This window comes from Chelmon rostratus, chromosome 2 (genome assembly GCF_017976325.1).
Source record: "Chelmon rostratus isolate fCheRos1 chromosome 2, fCheRos1.pri, whole genome shotgun sequence".
NCBI classification, from domain to species: Eukaryota; Metazoa; Chordata; class Actinopteri; order Chaetodontiformes; family Chaetodontidae; genus Chelmon; species Chelmon rostratus.
This window is the reverse complement of record NC_055659.1, coordinates 18789666-18810197: the sequence shown is the minus strand read 5'-3', so window position 1 is coordinate 18810197 and position 20532 is coordinate 18789666. Positions and strand designations below refer to the sequence as shown.

The window sequence follows — 20532 nt, the reverse complement described above, 5'->3', positions numbered from 1 at the left end:
TCAAAGTCCTCACATGACATAGTCATAACAGGTCTTTTCATTTAAAATAATGAGCTCTCCAATGCGCAAACGTGGTTTTAATAATGATAGCTAACAATAATAAGTGAAATAATACTAAAATTGTATGTTTATATTATTAGACTGAAGTCATGCAGCAGCAGCAGGTCTGCATTCACTTCTTATGTGTCTAGACTTTATAATGTGTGCAGGCCTGCCTGAAATTTCATTCATGCTAATCAGTGCAGTTGCTATGAGCCTTATGAAAATGGCACACACTTTTAAATTGCCCCACCATGAATTGCCGTGAATTGTACAGCTTTAAATCTTCTGTGTGTCACGTTTGATCTATACGTCCACAGTTTGTCAACATGTTACAGGATCTGATCAAACTGTAGGCCGACCACACACCATGTACAGATACCACGTCTATGACCGTATGTGTGCTTAATAAAAGTTGTAATATTCCTGGAGCAGATTTCTACATGAACAAACAATGAGCTCTACTGCTCTCAGTGAGCTTATCACTGACCCACTGGTGTCATCTGCTGGAGGGAAACACAGCTGCAGGGTAGCTGCAGAACAGATCTTGTTGGGAGCCTTAACATGTGCTTTCACTTCTTACTGAGGTCAAAGTGTGGTGCTTAATTTCAAGACTCAGCGGACTAGCTCATGTAGTTTTGGCAGGATTGAATCTATACAGTTCAAATACTGATATGATTGAAAACTGCACAAAGGATAAAGCATCAATGCACCTGAAATGAATCCTGCTCACTGTTGTCTCTTGATGTACTTGGCTGGAGCCTCACAGACATTTAGATTTGGGAAACACTGATGCTGCTGTTTTCCAGTTTAATGGCATGGACCGCAGGAAGCTGTGTTAACTAGCAAAAACCTCTGAAACTTCAAGAATCAAAAATGTTTTGAGTGACCAGCTATAAACTAGTGAGTCCTCAAGGGATAAGACAAGACACTCATTGGTTGGTTTTATTGTGGCACAAACAGAGGTTGCATGTTCTTACTGTATATTTGTGGGTTTTTGTATTTATATATGCAGGTTGACAGTTAATAATTGATATTAAATTTCCCAAAACCAATCCATCAGCTCAGATAAGAGTGACACCAAACCTAAACCTAAGTACTGAAGCTCAAACTCTCCATCTCTCGAAGCTAGAGCCTGGAGATTGTAAGCCTAGCTTAGCATAAAGACTGGAAACAGAGGGAAACAGCTAGCCTCTCTGTCTCCAAAGGTAATAAAACCCACCAGCTCCTCTAAAGCTCACTAATTAGCAAGTTATATCTCAATGGTTTAATGTTGCTTCCAGTCTTTATGCTAAGCTAAGATAACCAGCTGATGGCAGTAACTTCTTATTTACCGTAAAAACGTAAGCATGGTGTCAATCTTCTCATCTAACTCAAAGCAAGAAGGCAAACAAGCTAATTTGGCAAAATGTTGAACAAATGCTTTATGGTACACATTGAATGGATAAAAAGTAATGCTTGTTAAAGAGCTGCAGGCAGCAAATCCAGGGTTGATAATAGAGAACAGCTTTAGGTTTTTTCCTTCACTGTGTCATCCGCTGCCATCTGCTGCTGTAACTGTATGAATACTAGACCAAATACTCACCACAGTCTGGTCTGCACAGCTTCTGATTCTGAGAACCAGGACCTTCCTCCCAGAAAGGAAAGGCCCATTCTGAGTCTGAGATAAAGGCTTCAGGAGCGGCAGGACTTTTTGACCTTCAGTCCAACCTTCTGATGCTGGGCTCTTATCTGCCATGATTATCAAGAAATAGAAAGAACGTTTAGTGCTTCAGCAGTCCACCGGTTTCAGGTGTGATGATAATCCTGTGGAACAAGGGGAGAGTTGTAAAGTGGTTCTTCATATGAATAAACTCAATTAAATTGACAGCTCTCAAGTCAGTGCATCCACCCTGATAAACTTATGATACCCCAATGAAATAAAAAAGGATGTGGTACACTGTGGATCAGTTCATACCTTGTAAAGAAGTATTTTTTACATTGCACTTGTTGATAATGTAATTAGGTGCTTTCAAGAGCAGATGCTTAATGAATAAATGTTTTGTGTTTTTTCTTAAAATGTCTTTTTAAGAAATATACTATATAGCTATACTGCTGATGTGTCACATGGCCTGTACACTTTGTATCTACTTGTTTCAGTTTTCCTTTGAAACTGAGGCAGAAACTGAGTGAAACCCCAGTTTTCATCATTATGTCAGACAGAAAAATGATGAGCATAATTTGTTAGTAATTTCTATCTAATTCAGCCTTTATTTATCATCTTTGTGATTTGGGCAAAATAAAATCCATTTTTTTGTGTGTGTGGATTTGTGCAGTGCTTGGCTGTGATTTGTGGTTTTTTGTGTAACTGTAATTTGTGATTAAGCGTAAGAAGTTTTTTACTGTGCCTACTTACCCTAAACTTCCGCCATCGCTTCCATGTGTCAACAAAACAGACACAAACCGTATAGCTCACCTGGAAATACTGAGCCGGTTGTCATCGACGAGTTTCGGCACGTTTTACCTGACATGCGCCACAGCGCTTATCTGAACCTTAAAACAAACACGAACTCATTTATTTTTGACTCTCCACAGTTGCAAAAATGATGCAAAGGCTGATCTTTGACTCCTCTGTGCGTGTGGGCGGAGTGAGGGCGGTGTTCAAGGCAGTTTGGCCCCCGTGGCTTTCCGTAGATCACGGCCTGGGCGTCGGCAGTTCAGTAAGTGCTGCTGCGTAGGAAGCAACACCAAACACCACTTCACCTACACCCTGAGGGTCTGGAGGTGTCTCTTACATAAACGAAAACTTAATATAAAACATAAAAAATGCATTCAGTCACTCTGGACAGCAGTGGTTCGCCAAAGAAACGGACGTTTTCTCGGGGAATCAGCGAGGATGAGTCCCTCCGCAGCATTATAAAAGAGGTGAGCGGAGAAATCACAGCGTCGTTAGTCCGTGTGTAAAGCTAAAGCTAACGCTATATTTGTGTTACCGACTAGAATTTGATTTTTTTAAGCAATTAACGCTAGAAATGCTGTCAGTGTGAAGTTAGGCCATTTTGTTAAATGTTTAAGACCGAACAACGTCTCCAGTGAGCCAGCGGACGCGTTTTCTCAGACTCGTAGCTTCAGGTCACTTCCCCATTGCTAGCTGGCTAGCGGTGTTTGTGCTGTGTATGTGATGTCAGGCTCCACCTGAGCTGTAGGTTTTGTCTCCTTAACAGACCGACAGTTCATCCAGGCGTCTGACACGGAGCGACAGCCGACCAGGCACCCTGAAGAAGAGGAGTGACAGTCAGGTAGGAGCCAGATAACCTGAGCTGGAGCCAGGAGTGAACGAGAAAATCAAAGCACATTAATGTTTAGCTGGCTCTGGATATCAACACTTAGTGTTTCTCATTTCATCATCAAAGTAATGATTATACATAAGCAGCAGTGGAAAGTAACGAAGGATATTTACTGAAATACTCATCTGAAGGACAGTTTTGAGGTAATTCCAGTTTATGCTGCTTTATAATTCCCCTCCACTACAGATCAGAGCTTTACGCCTTTTTTTAGAGCAGCAACGATTAATCAATTGGTCGTCAATGATTAAATTATTCAGCAACTATTTTGATGAGCGACTTATTGGTTTGAATACTCTTTTAAGAAAAAAGTCAAAATTCTGATTCAAGCTTGTTTAATGTGAATATTTTCTCTTTTCTTCACTCCTCTCTGACAGTAAGCAGAATATCTTTAAGCTGTGGACAAAACATGACATTTGAGGACATCTTGGGCTTTGGGAAACAATTGGTCTAGAAACTAATTGACAGATTAGTCGACAATAAAAATAATTATTAGTGGCAGCCTTATACTTTTTACTCCACTAACTACAGGTACAGCTGATGGCTCTGGTCAGATTAAAACTTCACATAAAGAAACATCTGATACATTTATAAAATCCCATTCAGTTACATGTTAAACCAGCGATATTCCAATCTTTTTGGCTTGTGACCCTTTACAAGACAGCACTGTCGAGTCAGGGCCCTTTGTTGCTGTTCAGATGTCTATGAGTCACAAAAAGTAGAAAAAGATACAAATTTGTCTTGCAGAGTCTTGTTGTTTCTTCTTTCCTACCTTGTTAATCGTTTCACAGTCTCTCGGATTTATCTTGTAGACCTTTGCTGGACTGAACTAGCAAACAGCTCCATCTCCTCCAGTTACAAAGTAAAATGCTGCTTACATATTGTTTCTATGGTATTGATAAAATTATAATGTCAAGTCGAATAATCTAACAGTTACATCGGGGCATTTTCCTGCAGAATTAGTCATTGATTTGATACTTGAAGTGCACTTTAATGATAATACTTCTTTACGTTTACTGAAGTACAGTTTTAAGAACTTGTAATGGAGTGTTATTTAGATGATGCTACTGGTGCTTCTTATGTAAAGGATCTGAGTACATCTTCCTCCATTGCACTAATGAGGCTTGAGCTCGGAGCTGATATACAGCTTCATATTTGTCTGGTGTCTCATGTTACGAAGGCTGTTTTTAAAGGTTAATTTACTGGAAGTCCAATCCTACATTCAGTCAACTTTTTGGGACAAAGTGTGTTGCTATCAGGACCTGATTTCTTATCCTTGAGTATCTTTAAATATATATAGCTATCTCTCTGTCTGACACGCTTTTCCATTTTCTAAATTTACCACTACTGAGGTAAAAACAAACAAAAAAAACCCGCTGGAAATAGTCTGATGCAAACAAATCCCCATAAGCTGGTGTTGCACCAAATTTTGTGACCCGTTCAGTTTCTCTGACCTGATAGAATATGACCTAGGAATGGCAACTATATCTCCGCTGCAAGTGTTTTTATCACACTTAAGCACATACATACACACACACTGTGTTCTGAGAGCTGTTAACAAACATGGTGCCTCCGTATTTCCACAAGGTCATACATTTGATAGCTGGGATTTCAGCGTACCAAAGTCTTCTGTGACGTTAAAAGATTTACAGGAAAATGAACTAAAAACAAAGGTCAGACAGGTTTAATTGTTGGGTTAACTGTATCATCTGCATAGCCACACACAGGTTTAGAAAAATTGCAGTTTCTGCTGCTTCAGCTTTGAATGTTTTTTAAATATCTAAATACTGTGGATTCCTTATTTTTAAGCACACATAATTTTGACTTATTTACAATGTATAGAACATGTGGTGATTTATCTCTTTTCTTATCAGGGCTCATATACAATCCAGTTCCACAGTCCTCCAGCGCACGCTACTCTATTTAGCTTATTATGATTTAATATGTGAATTAATTCTGCTAATTTTTAATGCTACAATTTGCAGATAATGTGTTATACAAATGTTCATGTCTTTTTGTGTAAATGAGAGAACATAAGGAAAAAGGCTTATAGGGCCTTTTGGAATATGTTTGTCTTCATTTAACTTTATTGAAAAGACTCAAGTGTTTTTTGTTTTTTTTTTGTCCTTTCAGCAGTCTGACCAGGACCTCTTCATGGGACTCCCAGAAATGGTTTGTATTTCTTACTGCTATTATAGTTGTGACTATTTTCATCACTGGGAGTCTTCTTCACAGTCCTGTCAGGTCTAATAGATCACTGCAGTGATACATATTCCTTTCCATATGGGGGGATTGTCATGCTTCCAGATAAGGCCACCCACTGCTGCCTCTGAGAGCTTGTTAGCACGTGCCCACCCACTGACTGGCATGCTCTCCTCTAAAGTTGCCCACGCTGATTTGTAACTGTGTTTATGGTGTAGCTGGAGCTGCAGGCCAGCTATGACGAGGTGGTGCAGGAGCTGCGTGGGCTGGAGGTCGAGCGAGAGGCTCTGTTGTTCCAGGTGGACGTCCTGCAGGACACGCTGGAGGGTGTGGAGGAGCTGCTGGCTGAGGCTCAGAGGGAAGCTGGACAGGCTAGTTCTGTACGTCAGATTCACATATAGACGCCTTTTAGTCTTCATCCTTCCTAGTGAGGAGTTTGTTAATAAATAAGTATGACACTAACAAGCTGCTGGTCCTCTCATTATGCCAACGTTTCTCTCTCTTTGTAGGAGCTGGAACGAGAAAGGGAGGCCAAGAGGAAACTAGAGAGTATGGTCTGCTCTCTGATGCAAGAGGTGGAGAGATTAAAAGAGGTAATGTGACAACTGAACGGAGATCGTTATGTAACGCTAGAGAGACACACGTTTCTTGAGTTAATCTATAAAGATGTAAAGTCTTATGGAACCTGTTATGTAACAGTTTGTCACCACCTCCTGTTGAGTGGGACTAATGAAGATGGTGCATGTTTTGTTTTTCTAAGATAGTCTTAACCTTTCTCTGTGTGTACTGTAAAATTGCGCTCACTTCTTCATGGGACATTATGAGTAAATATTGTAAAGTTGAAACCTTTCTCACTTGGAAGGCCAATCTGTATTCAGCATTCAGTAATAATCAATTTACAGTGACAATCATTCAGGGGGCATAACCCATCTTTTCCCTGACACTACACAGTGAATTCACAGTGTTATGAGTCAGTGTTAAATTCGGCGTGTATCTGATCCTCTAAGCAGAGTGTCTTTTGCTCAGAAATCTCATTTGTTAAAGGGTTCGTCTCTCTTTTCCCACCGGCTTCTCCCACTGAAATAGCGCAGATAACCAATGGAGGCTGGTAGGGAGTTGAGGCGACAAAATCCCAAATCTGTCACATTTGTACAGAAACACAGTTTATCTTTATTGATAATATTGATGCTGAATCAACAAGAAAACAGTTGCCTTGCCCTAAAAATGAATTAATTCTAGACCTAGTCTTTGTGGAAAAAGTCATACAGTGTTACATTTCAGTATAAACAAATGATATTTAAACATTTAAACAAAATAAGACCAAAAAAACAGTGCGACTATGTTTTGTTTGATCTGAAAGGACATTTAAGTTTGTTATAGACAGTTAAATTTCTCTTTGCAGGAAAGGAATAACAAACCATCAGCTCTAGCAGAGACACATGGAATGGTGGACGAGGTAATAAGACAAGGACACCAACTGAGAAATGCCGCATGCAGAGAAGACAAAGACTCGTCGCCGTGCGAAAGCAGAGGCCGAGCATCAGTGGAAGTCGGACCGAGTGACGAGGCGGAGGATGAAGGATGTGTCCTGACGAAGCTGCGGAAGATGGTCAGTAAGCCCCTGAGCCACATACCCTCTCTTGCACTAGACGGCCCAGTCTCTGAGGAAGGAGTCCTGCGGAGGCCTTGCGAGAACAGCGTCGAGGGCGGACGAGATCCTTCTCCGGACAGGAACGACTCAGACAGCATAAGTGCCTACGAAGATGCATCTGCTGAGACTCCGGAGCAGGACAGGATGTTTCTGGGTGAAGCAGACGCTTTGGAGCTGCCGGATGATTCAGAAAATAAAGAGAGAAGTTTGACTAACAACTACCAGATCAATGACAGCGAGACCCAAGACCCCAGAAACCCTGAACTTTGTGTCGTGTCTTAACTAACGTGTCTCATCTGCGTCTGGGCAAAAGCTCGAAGGTCATTATTGAGCAATTGGTGTAATTCAAGAGCGCTTTGATTTGCAGTTTACACACATCTGATATTTATGTTCTTAGAAAAGTTTGATGCCAGTGATAACAGTTGCAGTTAGAGCTCCAACAAGTTGTCGATTCACTAAATAGTTGACGGAAAGAAAATTAATCTTTGAGTAATTTGTATAAAACATGCCAAAAAGTTTGCTCATTTTAGCTTCTCAAATGTGAGGATTTGCTGCTTTTCTTTTTCTTTGTTATCTTTGTAATTCGGGCCAAAACAAATGATTTGAAGATGTCACTCTGGGCTCTGGGAAACGCATGACGATTTTTCACAATTCTATACCATTTTAAAACTATACGATTAATTAAGAAATTGAACGTCTTCTGAATTGATAATGAACGTAATGGTTAGTTGCAGCCATAGTTCTAATGCACTGTAGTAGAGTTGTACATTTCAGTTTTAAATTAACAACAAAGGAACTCAGGATCCAGGTGGTTTACTAGCTGGAATTCCACTGATGACTACTTAATATTGATTGCCAATTATTTCTTTTAGATGTCTTAAGTTTTTGTTTTTTATATACTAGGATAGACATGGAAAGAAGTCCATGATGCTTTGACCATTTACCTCTTTGGTAATCTTTTAAGAAGGGTGGTTTTATATACCAACAGCTGCCAGCACACAAATCAGGATTTACCTGTGGACAAAACACGGTGAGCTCTGTTCGTGTTCAGCTGCTTTGTCTCCAGTCAGACCTGCACATGAGGAAGACAGGAATTTAGAGATGCAGTCTAAGGATTTCAGCCAGTCAACAGCTGGTAGCTGCATGTAAAGCTGTGTGAGCTGCAGAGCTCACTGTCAGGGACATGTGTGGCATCCATCTTTGGAAGCTTGGATCAGACACAGGTGATCAAAGGCAGTCTGTAATGAGGTTTTAAGGTACAGATTTTTTAAGAAAGGGACAATGCCATCTGTTTACTGCCTTGCTGACCTTCACAGGAACATTTATTTTTTTTATCTTTCATATACGGCCCTTTTTCCTGTTTATTATTGATTTTAGGGAAATTGATTTAGCTGCATTTGCACTTTTTAAAGTTCTTGTAATGTGGCATAAATTTGTCAGATTACATTAGAAACAACATTCCCTTTACAACCAAACACGTCAGCGAGAAACAGTTGTCTGACCTGCTGCGGGCTGTATTCTCTGCGCCTGCATGGTAATACTGTATGTTTGCACATTTGCAGTGAAACTTGCTGAAATTAGTCTCTTTTGGATGTCTCTGATTGCTGTATACACTTTGTATTTAATTGCCATTTTTGTATGCTTATTTTTTTACAATCTTGAATTTCTTTTTTATGCTTGAGACAGAGATAGACCATTTCACGTCATTTGAGATAGTTTGCATGAACACCTAAGAATGTATATTGATTTCCAAACTGTACATGAAGTGATCTGTCACTTATTAGTAGTTTTGCACGCAGTACTTTCACACATGTATCGAAGTTATTTACTGCAAACTTTGTTGTTTTGAAGAAATTTTCTTGTTTGCAAATAATCATTCATACCCTGGTTTTAGCTAAATTAACATTTTCAAGTTTGAGGGGACGTATCATGTGACACAACATTATTTTAAAATAAAAATCACAATCTTGATCCCTGATGCTGTCACATGGAAAACAAAAGTGGAACAATATTAATACATTTATGGAAGTTAGAATTGCTGTTACTGCATGTAGCTGCATATCATTTTGTGGGTTTGAGGCAGAATATTAATGTTCGTATGAACCCATTTGTCTTTTGTATTTTTAGCTTACTTTGATCACTCAGTCCTGTTTGAACATTATCCTGGTTCACGTGCTAATATTTGCTCTGGCTGGCCACGATGCATAAGCAGCTCACATGATGTGCTTTTTCCTTTCCACAAAATGAGCTGATGGGAAGCAATACTGTTACTGTAGTGCTGTTAATGTAGTACTGTTACTGTGGTACTGCTGCTGTAGTGCTGTGTGGTGGCATTTGGTCAGCTCTTGAACAATCAGGTCATTTCAACATGACAAAATCATTGGTTGTTCATGTTGTCGTCAGCAATTCATTTTATTTTCTGTTTAGTTTCCCGTCAGGTGAAAGGATTCACATTACACAACTTAGACAATGTTTAACTGATGAAACGTCACATTTCAGTGCACAACAGTGACTTTTGACAATTTGTTAAGCTATCAAGTTGTTTTTGTGTTTTTCTCTCCCACAACAATGCAAAAAACTGTTCTTACTGCATTTTGATGCATTTTATGGGTCTAGATATTTTTGACTTGTTCTCAGCTTTCTATTAAATATTCAGATGTAACAGTAAATGACATGAATTTATACTTGTAACCGAAATGACATTCCAGACATATCAAAATAAAAATGAGTGAATAAAGCTTGATTAGTCACTTGTTTTGACTGGTATTTGACGTGTTCTGCTGCCATAATAAAGGAATCTCCATCATAAGCAGCTTTAATGTGGCTTTGCATTTAAAACTAAGTATCTGGAGCCTGAGCAGGGATGTGGGGGGAATCTCTTACAAGACGCCTCATCAACTTTGCAGACGTTGGTGAAGAACATGCAAGGTGTAGCTGACATCTGGGTTAAGCTTTCTGAAGTTATGAGTAGATGAGTACCATAGCATGCTTTGTTTTAACTGGTGTCTTCAGAGAAACAGTCATGTAACTGAAGGGATGGATATTAAGGCACTGATGGTAACTATGGAAACCTTTAAATCACATGTCACTTCCCCGTTTGAAAGATTGGTGATATTCTCACTTTTAAAATGCGACAACAGTTCAGAAGTAAAATGCTCCAGAAGTTTTTCTTTTTGTCCCTGAAGTGTTTTAATCTGACATGTTGTTCCATTATTTGTCCAACAGGTGGCTCTATTGTAAAATATGACTCCATTCTCACAAGTTAATAAAAAGCTGCGTGAAGGTTTGTTATTGTGCTCAGTTTGATAGTACACGCATTTTACCCATTTACTTTAGTTCTGTTTTAATGCTCTGATCCTAGTGTCTCTCAATAGTTTTTAAATAAAGTTTGTTGTTTCATCAGGATTGAAGTTCTCCACCACAGGATTAATGTGATGTGTTATTTCAGTAGAGCAGTGAAAGACTTCACACACAGCAGAATGAGCGATACAGTTTACTCTTTCCTCTATCAGTACAAGAGCTCTTAATCTTATGGTGTCAATTGTACAAAATAAGCACAGGTTAAAAAATAATAACGTATTCACAACTTGTATTCCAGTGATTTGAAACAAATGTGTGAAACAAAATAAAACCAGATGTACAATCACATGATCAAAAATGAGACCTGCCCTCAAATACATTAACAAGGACACTGAGCTAAAGTATGGGGGACACACAGAGACCCTTCCTGCTGTCTTTGAACAGTAAAAGCCTGTTTGAAGTGCAGAAAAGGTTTGATCAGAACATTCCCTTTTCTTTCTTCATGTTCAGCTGTCTCCACCGTGGCAGGCTCGCAAAGTCGTCTTTGGTCATCCCAAATACGACGCTGAAGTCCGAGTCAGACAGGTGTTTCTGAAAACAAGTGATTCAGCTTTATCTAACTTGAGGTGATGAAGCATGCCTCAAACTATCGCTAATATCACTTACACTATACAGTGTATAGCAGCAAAGCATCATGGTTAATGAGCAGCTCCTGAATGACAATAACTGAATCAAACAAAGTGCATAATGATACTCACTTGAGGTCTGGAGATAAATTTAATGGTAGAGTTTTGTTTTATGTAATTTTCAAATAATTTCCCAGGAAGTTTCTTAGAAAAAATGATGAAATTTCTTACTAATTACAGAGAAAATAGAGACAGCAGATCAACCAAAGCTACAAAAAAATTACAAAAATTTACAGCCTACAAGCCAACATATAAGGGAGAATGAAGTTTCCAATAATTAAGGAAAGGAAATATTTTTTTCTGGGTTTCAATCAAAAATAAAGCATTACCAAATTCATAATTTACACTCTGGGTAATTTACATGTGACATTCGGAGGCAACTGCTTACTTTTATTTTTTGATCGTTTATTGATGTAAATTTCTAGACAATAGTGTAAAAGTTCCAAATAAAGCTTCAGCTTTGATCTTCTGATGAGAGAATGTGTAATTCTCTGTTTCCTGTGAATAGAGGGGTATGATTCATTCTATAAGACACCAAAATACATAATCCTGTTGTTTGGCTTTACAAACCATCAAGGTTTTTTATTTCTCACTAGTGGATTTATACAGAAGGTACATCAGAAGATTTCACTGTTCCAGGGACAAAGTGCACAAACAGGGCGACTTGCTGGACGTGTATCACTGTTAAACTTCATGTTAGACCCACACTTCATTCACCTGTTCCACACACACACACACACACACACACACACACACACACACACACACACACACACACCTACCTCCTTCTCGGTTGGGTCAACACCTTCAGGCAGCTCGCTGGTGAGCTTGTTGACCAGATCGTCGGGTGAAAAAGGCTGATAATAACTTTCAACACAGTTGTGCTCCTAGAAAAAGACATTACGGTTCATGTTACATTAAGTTAAATAGGTTAAAAATTCATCATGATCAGTGATGTTGAAGATTTAACTGTCCCTCCTGTCTCTCCCCTCACTTCCTACCACCTTTACATGTCCACATTCAAAACAAAGGAAAATGATCATGGATAAACGTTTTAGTTGATGATATTTTAAAGTTACTGCATGTCATTCAGTAGCAGCTCTACAGGGGGAATCACTATGATGCTGTTAATGCACGAGGCAAGGCAGGATGTTTGTATATCTGCGTAAAATCTAACAATAACTGATAAAAACATTAAACTGAATGTAACATGTGCATGAAGGAGAATGGGAACATTTGGTAACATGTTAAAAGAGACTTAACATACAGTCGTGACGTTAACAGGTGACACTACATCTCCCAGCTCCATCTTCAACTCCTCGTAGCTCTTTCCTCCCTGCAGAAGACAGACAGCGAACATGTCTTTAATCACCAGTCTGCACGTTGATGCTCTATTTCAAAAGCAAACCACTCACACTCCATTTGGAGGGGTCCCAGGCTGTGAACCACCCAGTGAAGGTGGGCGGCTCAAAGCCTTGCTTGATCAAGATGACGGGGGTGTCTGGGTCTCTGGTGCCCGGGTGGGTGCGCAGGTACTCCCGGCTCGTAACCACTGCTTCCTTGCGCTCCACTTCATTTGCCTCTTTGCCGATCCAGAGAAACACCTGAGACCAACAATGAGAGAAGGTGAGATTTCTCTCTGTTACATGGCAGTTTCTCCGTTTTCTTGTATATATATATACATATGACAAACTGTGTCACCTCATACCTGGTCCCATGTGTCCAGCAGCATGACATCATCCTCACTGAGGTCGTCCTGCGTGAACAGGGTCACCTCGGCCACGATGAAACGGCCTGTCTTATTGGAGCATTCGAACAGGCGCGGCTGGTGGTCTGGAACCGTCTGCTGTAATCTGGAGTCAACAGGCGTGAGCGTTACCTTCGCTGTAACATTAATGAAGCTTATTTGCAAATATTAGATTTGAATCACCTCTTGTCACTCGCATAGGGAGCCCTCCCTCCAAGCAACTCCCAGAATTCAATGGGCTCCTGACCCTCCGCCACAATCTCCTCACAGCCTCTCTGTGACTTCTGGCCAATCACAGAGCTGACCTCCTTTGCCATGGCTCTCTCATCGCCACTTGACCCCTGGTGACAAAATCACATTTCACATTCTTGCTTCATAGAAGACTTCAGTTACTCAGCAGACCGGAGCCTCTGTTGTTCTTTTTTTCCCTCATAATGCACCTCACATATTCAATAGGAGTGAGATCTGGACTGCAGCAGGTCAGTCCAGTACCTGCACTCATGCTAAGAAGCCACACTGCTGTAACACGTGCAGAACATGGCTCAGCATTGTCCTGCTGGAATAACAAGGGACGTCCATGGAAAGACTTCGTCTGGATGGCTGCATATGAGGCTCCAAAAGCTTATGTAGCTTTCAGCATTAATATTGCCTTCGCAGATGTGTATGCTACCCCTGCCATGGAAACTAACACACCCCCATTCCATCACATATGCTGGCTTTTGGACATATGCTGGCTTTTGGAGATTTTTCCCTCTCTGTGCCAACCCATCTTAGACGAGCTCGGGCTCAGAGAAGCCCAGCTTCTCTGGATGTTGTTCATACTGCATATGGCTTTCACTTTGCATGGTAGACTCTTCATTTGCATTTGTAGTTGGGTGGTTGTGTTTACTGACAATGTTTTTCCAAAGTGTTCCCGATTCCATGTAGCAACATTCTTTATACAATCATCAGTTTGTAACGTAGCACCAGAGGGGTCAAAGGTCACAGGAAATTAATGTTGGTTTTCTACCTCATCCCTTATAGGCAGGGATTTCTCCAGATTCTCTGATTTATTTTGGGATATCATGGGTTATAGAAGGTGAAGTCCTCCAATTCCATTGCAAACGTGCATTGAAAAACATTGTTCTTAAGTTCTTGGACTATTTGACGGCACAGTTTTGAACCTCACTCCATCCTCGCTTGCGAACGACTGAGCCTTTCTAGGATGCTGCTTTCATACCCAATCATGACACTATCACCTGTTACCAATCAACCTGTTTACCTGTGGAATGATGCAAACAGGTGTTTTTGGAGCGTTCCACAACTTTCCCAGCCTTTTGTTGCTCCTGTCCCAACTTGCTTGAAATGTGCTGCAGCATCAAATTCAGAATGAGTGTGTATTTAGAAGCTTATCAGTGTGAACATTACATATCTTGTCTTTGCACTGTTTTGATTTGAATATAGGTCAGAGGTCAGGCACTGATATTGAGCCTAAGGCCTCGCTCACAGCCTGCGTTCCAGTTCATACCAAAGCTGTTGGATGGGGATGAGCTCAGGGCTGTTTTTGGACCTGGTGCTTTGTCATATTAAAACAGGAAAGGGCCTCTCTGTGTTTTACCTTTATGACCACAGATACACAGATGTGAACAAACATACAAAAGTACATAAAATAGTACCAGAAAAAGTTCCATGAAAGTTATAATTGTCTTTACCTTTCCACACCACAGATAAATTCCTGATTGGCCCTTTAGTAAAAACACATCATTGGAGTTCAGGGAGGTGGCCAGGGCTGGAACCTCAAAGGCTTTTGTGTTGGATGGTTCAGAACCGTGGACCTGAAACAACCTTATCGGCGGTTCTGGGTCAGAAGACCCTTTTCTAGATGTGCCCCCCTAGCAGAAGAAAGAGAAATATTCTGCAGTGACATAAAAACTGTGTATACCTGCCAGAAATAACATTTAAACAGAGATTAACATCCTCTTGTCGATGAAGTCTGTGGAAAAATAAATCATCAGCTTGTTTCCAAAGAAATTATTGTAAGTAGTCAACAGTCCTACCTCAAAAATGACCATTTTACCCTTGAAAATCGCCATAAAGTGTCTTGGTTCTTTGCCCATTGTTATTCTCACTTGGACTGGCTCGCCACCATGCCTCTGATCCAAGTCCACAGCCTGAAATGCTGAGGCTGCCACTTCATCCTGTGTGGCATGACGCCCCTGAAAGATGAAGTGGTGAAGTAGTCTCATTTCATCCTAGAAAACAGTGATTTTGTAAGCAACTCACAGCTCACCTGCCATATGTAGAGCAGGTAACACTTCTTGCTGTTAACCAGGTACGTGTAGAGGATCAGGTAGCAGTCTCCCCCGTAGAAGTATCCGTAGCATTCAGGGTCCACAGGGACGAGCTCCAGATTCTCGATTCTCCACACCTGAGCACATCAAAACGGTAAATTAACACTGAACGACAAATGGAAGAGCGCTGCTACTGCTGCACTGTTGTATGTGTGGCTGTCAAGGCAGTAGAAGTGTGACCTTGCCGGCACTGGAAGTTATCACTGGATGCTACATATAGCACATCAACATTAGCATGTTCTATTTCACATGTAAAGTAATGTTATTACTTTTTATTACTGAGCATTGAGCATGTCACCGTTAACATGGTAACACTATCACTTTTAACATGTCATTGTAACATTCCTGCATTTAACATGTTTGCACGCTGACTTTAGTATATTATCACATTGTGTTAGCATTGATCTCAATGTACAGCTGAAACTGACAGTGTTCATTAGCGTTTGGACCTGCTGACACAGTAGATAATAAAGTGATCCTCCTCAAAGTGAATTCAGATTCGGTTGGCACAGATACCTCCACTTGACCTCTGCCGTTGTCCACCATTCGCTCCTGTGCAGCGACCTCCGGCATCACGTGCATCAGAGAGGCATCAAATTTTTCCTGTGTGATGTGAGCTACGGCAGAATGTGGTCACAAAAGAAGCCAAGTGAATGTTTGGGGTTTTTTTTTTTAAGAAAACGTTTTTTTTTTGTTTTTTTTTCAGAAGCAATAGGAAGCAATTTTGTGAATTGAAGACACACACCTACTTTCCCTCTTGTATGCACTTTGCCCAGACCTTGAGTCTGGTCCTTCACAGTCCACCTCTGGAACAGCTGCTTGAAGAGAGCTGACTCCGCCCCGTCATTCACCGTCTCCACATTTGTGGTGATCGGGTAGTTTTTTGCTTTGATGAACTCCTATAATAGCCAGTCAAAAAATAAAAATAAAATGACACGGGAAATACACCCGCTTGCTAGTTTATTGGGAACACCTTGCTAAAACTAAGGCAGTCTAATACAACAGTATTGCAATAAATCCAACCTGTCAGGGGTAACTGAGTGCAGTGGAGTGTACGCTGAAGACCTGATCACTCACCAAAGCTCTGCTCATAGCAGCCTGTCTCTCAGCTTTGTTTGCTTTCTTCCCCTTCCACACAAAGAGTTTCGTTCCCCCCTGATCCAGGAAGTAGCAGTCCTAAATAGATGATTACATTAAATATACTTGACCAAATAATTTCATACCATCAGTAAATAATTTATCTTCACCTTCAGCCATTTGAGGCCAAAGAGTTCAAGTGTCAAGACAATAAAGCCCTCAGTGAGTGTGGCAGCAAATTTTATAATGGTAGTGGCCTCCATGTTGATGTGGCCATCAGAGTGCTACATCTTTTGTTTGGTCAATCTTGCAACAACTTACATCATGGTTGAGGAGATCCTGGATCAGTGGCCTGGTAGCGACCTCTGTGACCTTCATCTGACCATCAGCATCTGACACGCTGTGAAACGAAGGCAAAAACAAATAAGAGACTACATACAACGCTTAAACTGGACGTAGATGATTCGTCATCGCAGTCAAGGAGCAGCTCACTGGTAAAGTGTGAGTTTTGACTTCTGCTCCTGGTCAGTCGTTTCATCTGGAGGTCCCTCCGTCAGCTCGGAGGTTCGTTCTCCAAGAACGCCATTCAGCATCTCCATGTTCTGAGGTGAGTCTCTCTCTGCTTCACCCTCCACCACCCGGATCTCTGCACGACCTCCTCTCTCTCTGTCCCGGATGTCTTTGGCCAACAACATGCCCTGAGCATCAGAGGCACAACAAAGACAGACTACGCAATGCAGAAATCTCAGAATAAAAATTACAACCAGATGTTAAAGAAATATGCTGAAACATTTTAAAACCGTTTCCAAATCCAAGTGAGGTGTCATCATTGTTGTGACAGTCTCATTGCTGCTTGTTGTACCATAATTATTGTGTTACTAGTGTTACTAGCTAATTTTGGCAAAAATATATGTGCAGTTTTCATCACACATAAACATCCAATCTCAGAATCCATCGGCTGTTATCTGACAACAATTAATCGCCTCTGGGGGCAACGGCCAATGATTTGAGCCTTCCTGTGTAGCCATCAGATATCCAGATAACTGTTAATGGATATCCGGGCCAAGTCTTCCTCTTCCGTGTGTCAGTCATTGTTTATAGCTAATAAAAAGCTAAATTGTCATCAGATGATAGTCAGTGGGTTCTGAGATTTCATTTCAGCCAATCGTTCATTCTCTTTCCACACAGACAGTTTCACTGCATACAGCTGAAGCCCGCTCAAACAACGCTTCTGGTACCAAAATCCTGTCCCTTGGCTACAGATTACTGGCTCTGACACCACCACTGGTGTACCTGATGTCCTCCGGCTGCTCTGCCTCGACTCTGGATAATTAGCTTTACTTGCTGCTAAAGTAGCCGCTAACTGCGCTAACTGTTGCTGCCGTGCAGCTAGCTGATGCTGCCCGGACTGGATGGGAGCTCAGAGCACCGCAGGAGTGTTGATGATTACACCACCAGCACAGGAGCTTTGGACTGCCGGGAAGAGGACTTTCTCCGGCCTGGCGAATGGCCACCGGAGCCAGGCAAGTGGCCAAATAGAGAGTAAGCACGAGGCGAAAGATTAGTAAATCTCAGACTGGCTTTTAATCATTGCCGAGATCTCCGGCCATCTTGCTTTTGCACTATTAACTATTATTAGCTGGCTTGCTCATTCACATCTTGTGTTTTTGCGCTCACTCATTGTTTGGCTGTGTTAGCAAAGTTGTCAGCTCGCTAGTTTTTGATCATAAGTAAACATAACAAATGCATGTGTGCAGTTGTCCATATTTACAACAGTGGCTTATAAGTGAGTTGCACTAGGTAACTGTAAAAAAAAAAAAAAAGGAAACAATTTTTGCATAATGTTGCTTTAAATATGTGGCAGAAAAAAACACCTAAAATACAGACATCAATGACCTTAAAGTTCCAGTCCTCAGTGCACTGCTGTTATATGGTTTTGAACTGTGTGTGTGGTGGGATAATGAATCATTCAGACCCTCCAGCCTTTTTGTGGGAAGAAGGAAATGAGCTTCGACTGTGCACTCCCACAACTTTCCATAAAGGTTTAATGATGATATTTAGATCTGGTGACAGCAGGACTGACACCATCCAACTTACTGTCAGACTTGATTCAGGGTACACCTCAAATATATATATCATCCAGATACACCCAGATTAAACGCTGCACATTGAAGGCGGGGAAGCAGGTATATTGGGGTTAAAGCCCCCAAAGCAATGGAAGTGTCTGTTCATGGAACTTTTCCATTCACATGATCATAAAACATCTTGTCATTAGATGAGATTTGTTACTAAGAGGTGGAAAGTATGCTCATGTTTTTTCTTTCTTGTTTCCATATGAATTCTGCACCCAACAATACACACAAGCACCCACATGCTTACAAAAATCTTACTTTAAGCTTCTCCTGTTTGTTACTCTTGGGTCCGTTCCACTGAACGATGGTCTTGCCAATATCTAACAAAAACACATCTCCGAGGTTGAAGCTCTTCCAGCTCATCTCCACCTGAAACAAATTCACAAACATAAAGCACCCTCTCATACACCTTATCCTCTGTCCCATGGTGTTACATAACCACTGAGAAGTGTGGCTCACCTCCTTTGCAGTCACTCTTTTCTTCCCTTTGACATGAAGCAGCCTCTTAACATCATAGGTGTTGGTTTCCATGTGCCTCATGCCTGATGCAACGCCACCTTTCTTAAAGCTTAACAAGACAGGATCATGATTGTTATGGTTTCTTTTAGCATCTGTACATGGGGGGCCGACTGTGATGTCATTTTCACTCACATTATTCCTTGTTTGAAGTAGCCCTTAAAGGTATCAGACTCATGGTTCTGAACCTCGCGGTGCTGGACGGGAGTGGAACCCAAAAATTCGTCGAGCTGGATGGTGTAAACAGCAGCTGCACCCTGTTCGTCCTGGGTGGAGTGTGAGCCGATCCAGTAGTGGATATCATAAGACAGAGAGCTGCTCACCTTCTTCGTCTGGAGGCATACAGAAGTGGAGAAACAGTGGGGGTGGGGGCGGAGTTAGCCGATATGCTAAAAGACTAAAGGAAAAAGCATTTTGACTCTTTATTATACTAAACGCATATCCAAGGGGCAAAGGCTACAAATACAACAGTGGGTTTTACTAAACAAACAAACAGCCCTGGCATTCAAAACCACAATGATCCATTAGTCACGTCCGCAGACTTACAGACAGGAGAACGTAGCAGTCACCCTCATAAAAGTTTCCATGAGATTTCTCAGGGAGTTGAACCAGCTCCATTTTCTGTTGCACAGAGAAGAGATTTACTTTTATGTCCACCCCCCCCAAAAAAGTACGTTGAGGAATACCGCTTTTTTTCTTTCAGTTTTTACATCATTGCAGCTGTTTCTGTCATTTGCTCCTGGACTAGCAGCCTTCTTTTTATTCTCTCTTCAGTCCACAGTCACGACTGAAGCAACAACTGTCAAATCAAATTACCTCAATTCTCCAGATTATAATCCCGGGCCTGTGAGTTACTGCTCTGAATGTGTACTCCATGTTTCCGGGATGCGCTCAGATTCAGTGACACTTCTGTTGCTTGGTTTTCTTTTTCTGGAAGAGGAAATCGTTATGTAATCACTGATGCAAAACTCCATTATTATTGTTCTTCTTATTATTATTATTAGAAAAAGAAAATAACACACAGTTTCCTTGTACAGACCTACAACAACACAAACATTTGCATTGTTTGAAAAAAGTTAAAAAGATATTTTATGCACAAAAGATTTATATCTGACTGAAATAGAAACCTACACCGATGCTCACATTTCAAATGTAATCAAACAGAACATACCTGGTATTCTTGTTTGAAGACTTTCCTGCAAGCCTCTATGATGGTCCAACAGCTGATTTTCTGTCTGATAACGAGAGGCCCTCTTCCCATCAGCGCCCCTCACAGATTTGCGTGTGTTTGCATGTTTCAGGACCGTCCACTGTGTCCTGCCAATCACTGAGGAAGACACAAAATCCTGTAGGCAAATGTGCTGAAAAAAAAAAAAGACTGACTCATATTCAAATGCACACACACACACACACACACACACACACACACACATACACACTGATCATGTCCATTCATTCTCCAGCCCACTTGGCCCTGTAGCACCGCAACTGCACCATACATGGATATACAGCTGTGAGTAAATAGACTG

General features: G+C 41.0%; 2 protein-coding genes across 3 annotated transcripts; one reads left to right on the top strand and one right to left on the bottom strand.

Annotated features, from left to right (window-relative positions):
- Positions 1-2734: 2734 nt before the first annotated feature.
- On the top strand, positions 2735-9975 carry si:ch1073-456m8.1 (leucine-rich repeat flightless-interacting protein 2). 2 transcript variants are annotated; one of them, XM_041962937.1, is made up of 6 exons: positions 2735-2943; positions 3243-3317; positions 5499-5534; positions 5783-5944; positions 6074-6157; positions 6967-9975. In XM_041962937.1, exons 1-6 carry the CDS (start codon positions 2845-2847, stop codon positions 7495-7497), a joined length of 987 nt encoding a protein of 328 aa, XP_041818871.1. In that variant the 5' UTR covers positions 2735-2844; the 3' UTR covers positions 7498-9975. The 2 variants fall into 2 exon arrangements, with proteins under 2 accessions (XP_041818871.1, XP_041818862.1); XM_041962928.1 differs by having other exon boundaries at positions 5496-5534.
- Positions 9976-10701: 726 nt separating this feature from the next.
- avil (advillin) lies at positions 10702-20215 on the bottom strand. The gene is made up of 20 exons (XM_041948063.1): positions 20175-20215; positions 19820-19933; positions 19550-19624; positions 19139-19335; positions 18947-19055; positions 18746-18856; positions 16848-17053; positions 16677-16755; positions 16356-16454; positions 16024-16177; positions 15795-15895; positions 15218-15355; positions 14985-15143; positions 14640-14819; positions 13132-13289; positions 12910-13054; positions 12617-12805; positions 12469-12537; positions 11984-12088; positions 10702-11106 (listed from the first exon to the last, which is right to left on the bottom strand). Exons 2-20 carry the CDS (start codon positions 19877-19879, stop codon positions 10993-10995), a joined length of 2448 nt encoding a protein of 815 aa, XP_041803997.1. The 5' UTR covers positions 19880-19933; positions 20175-20215; the 3' UTR covers positions 10702-10992.
- Between the last annotated feature and the right edge of the window lie 317 nt (positions 20216-20532).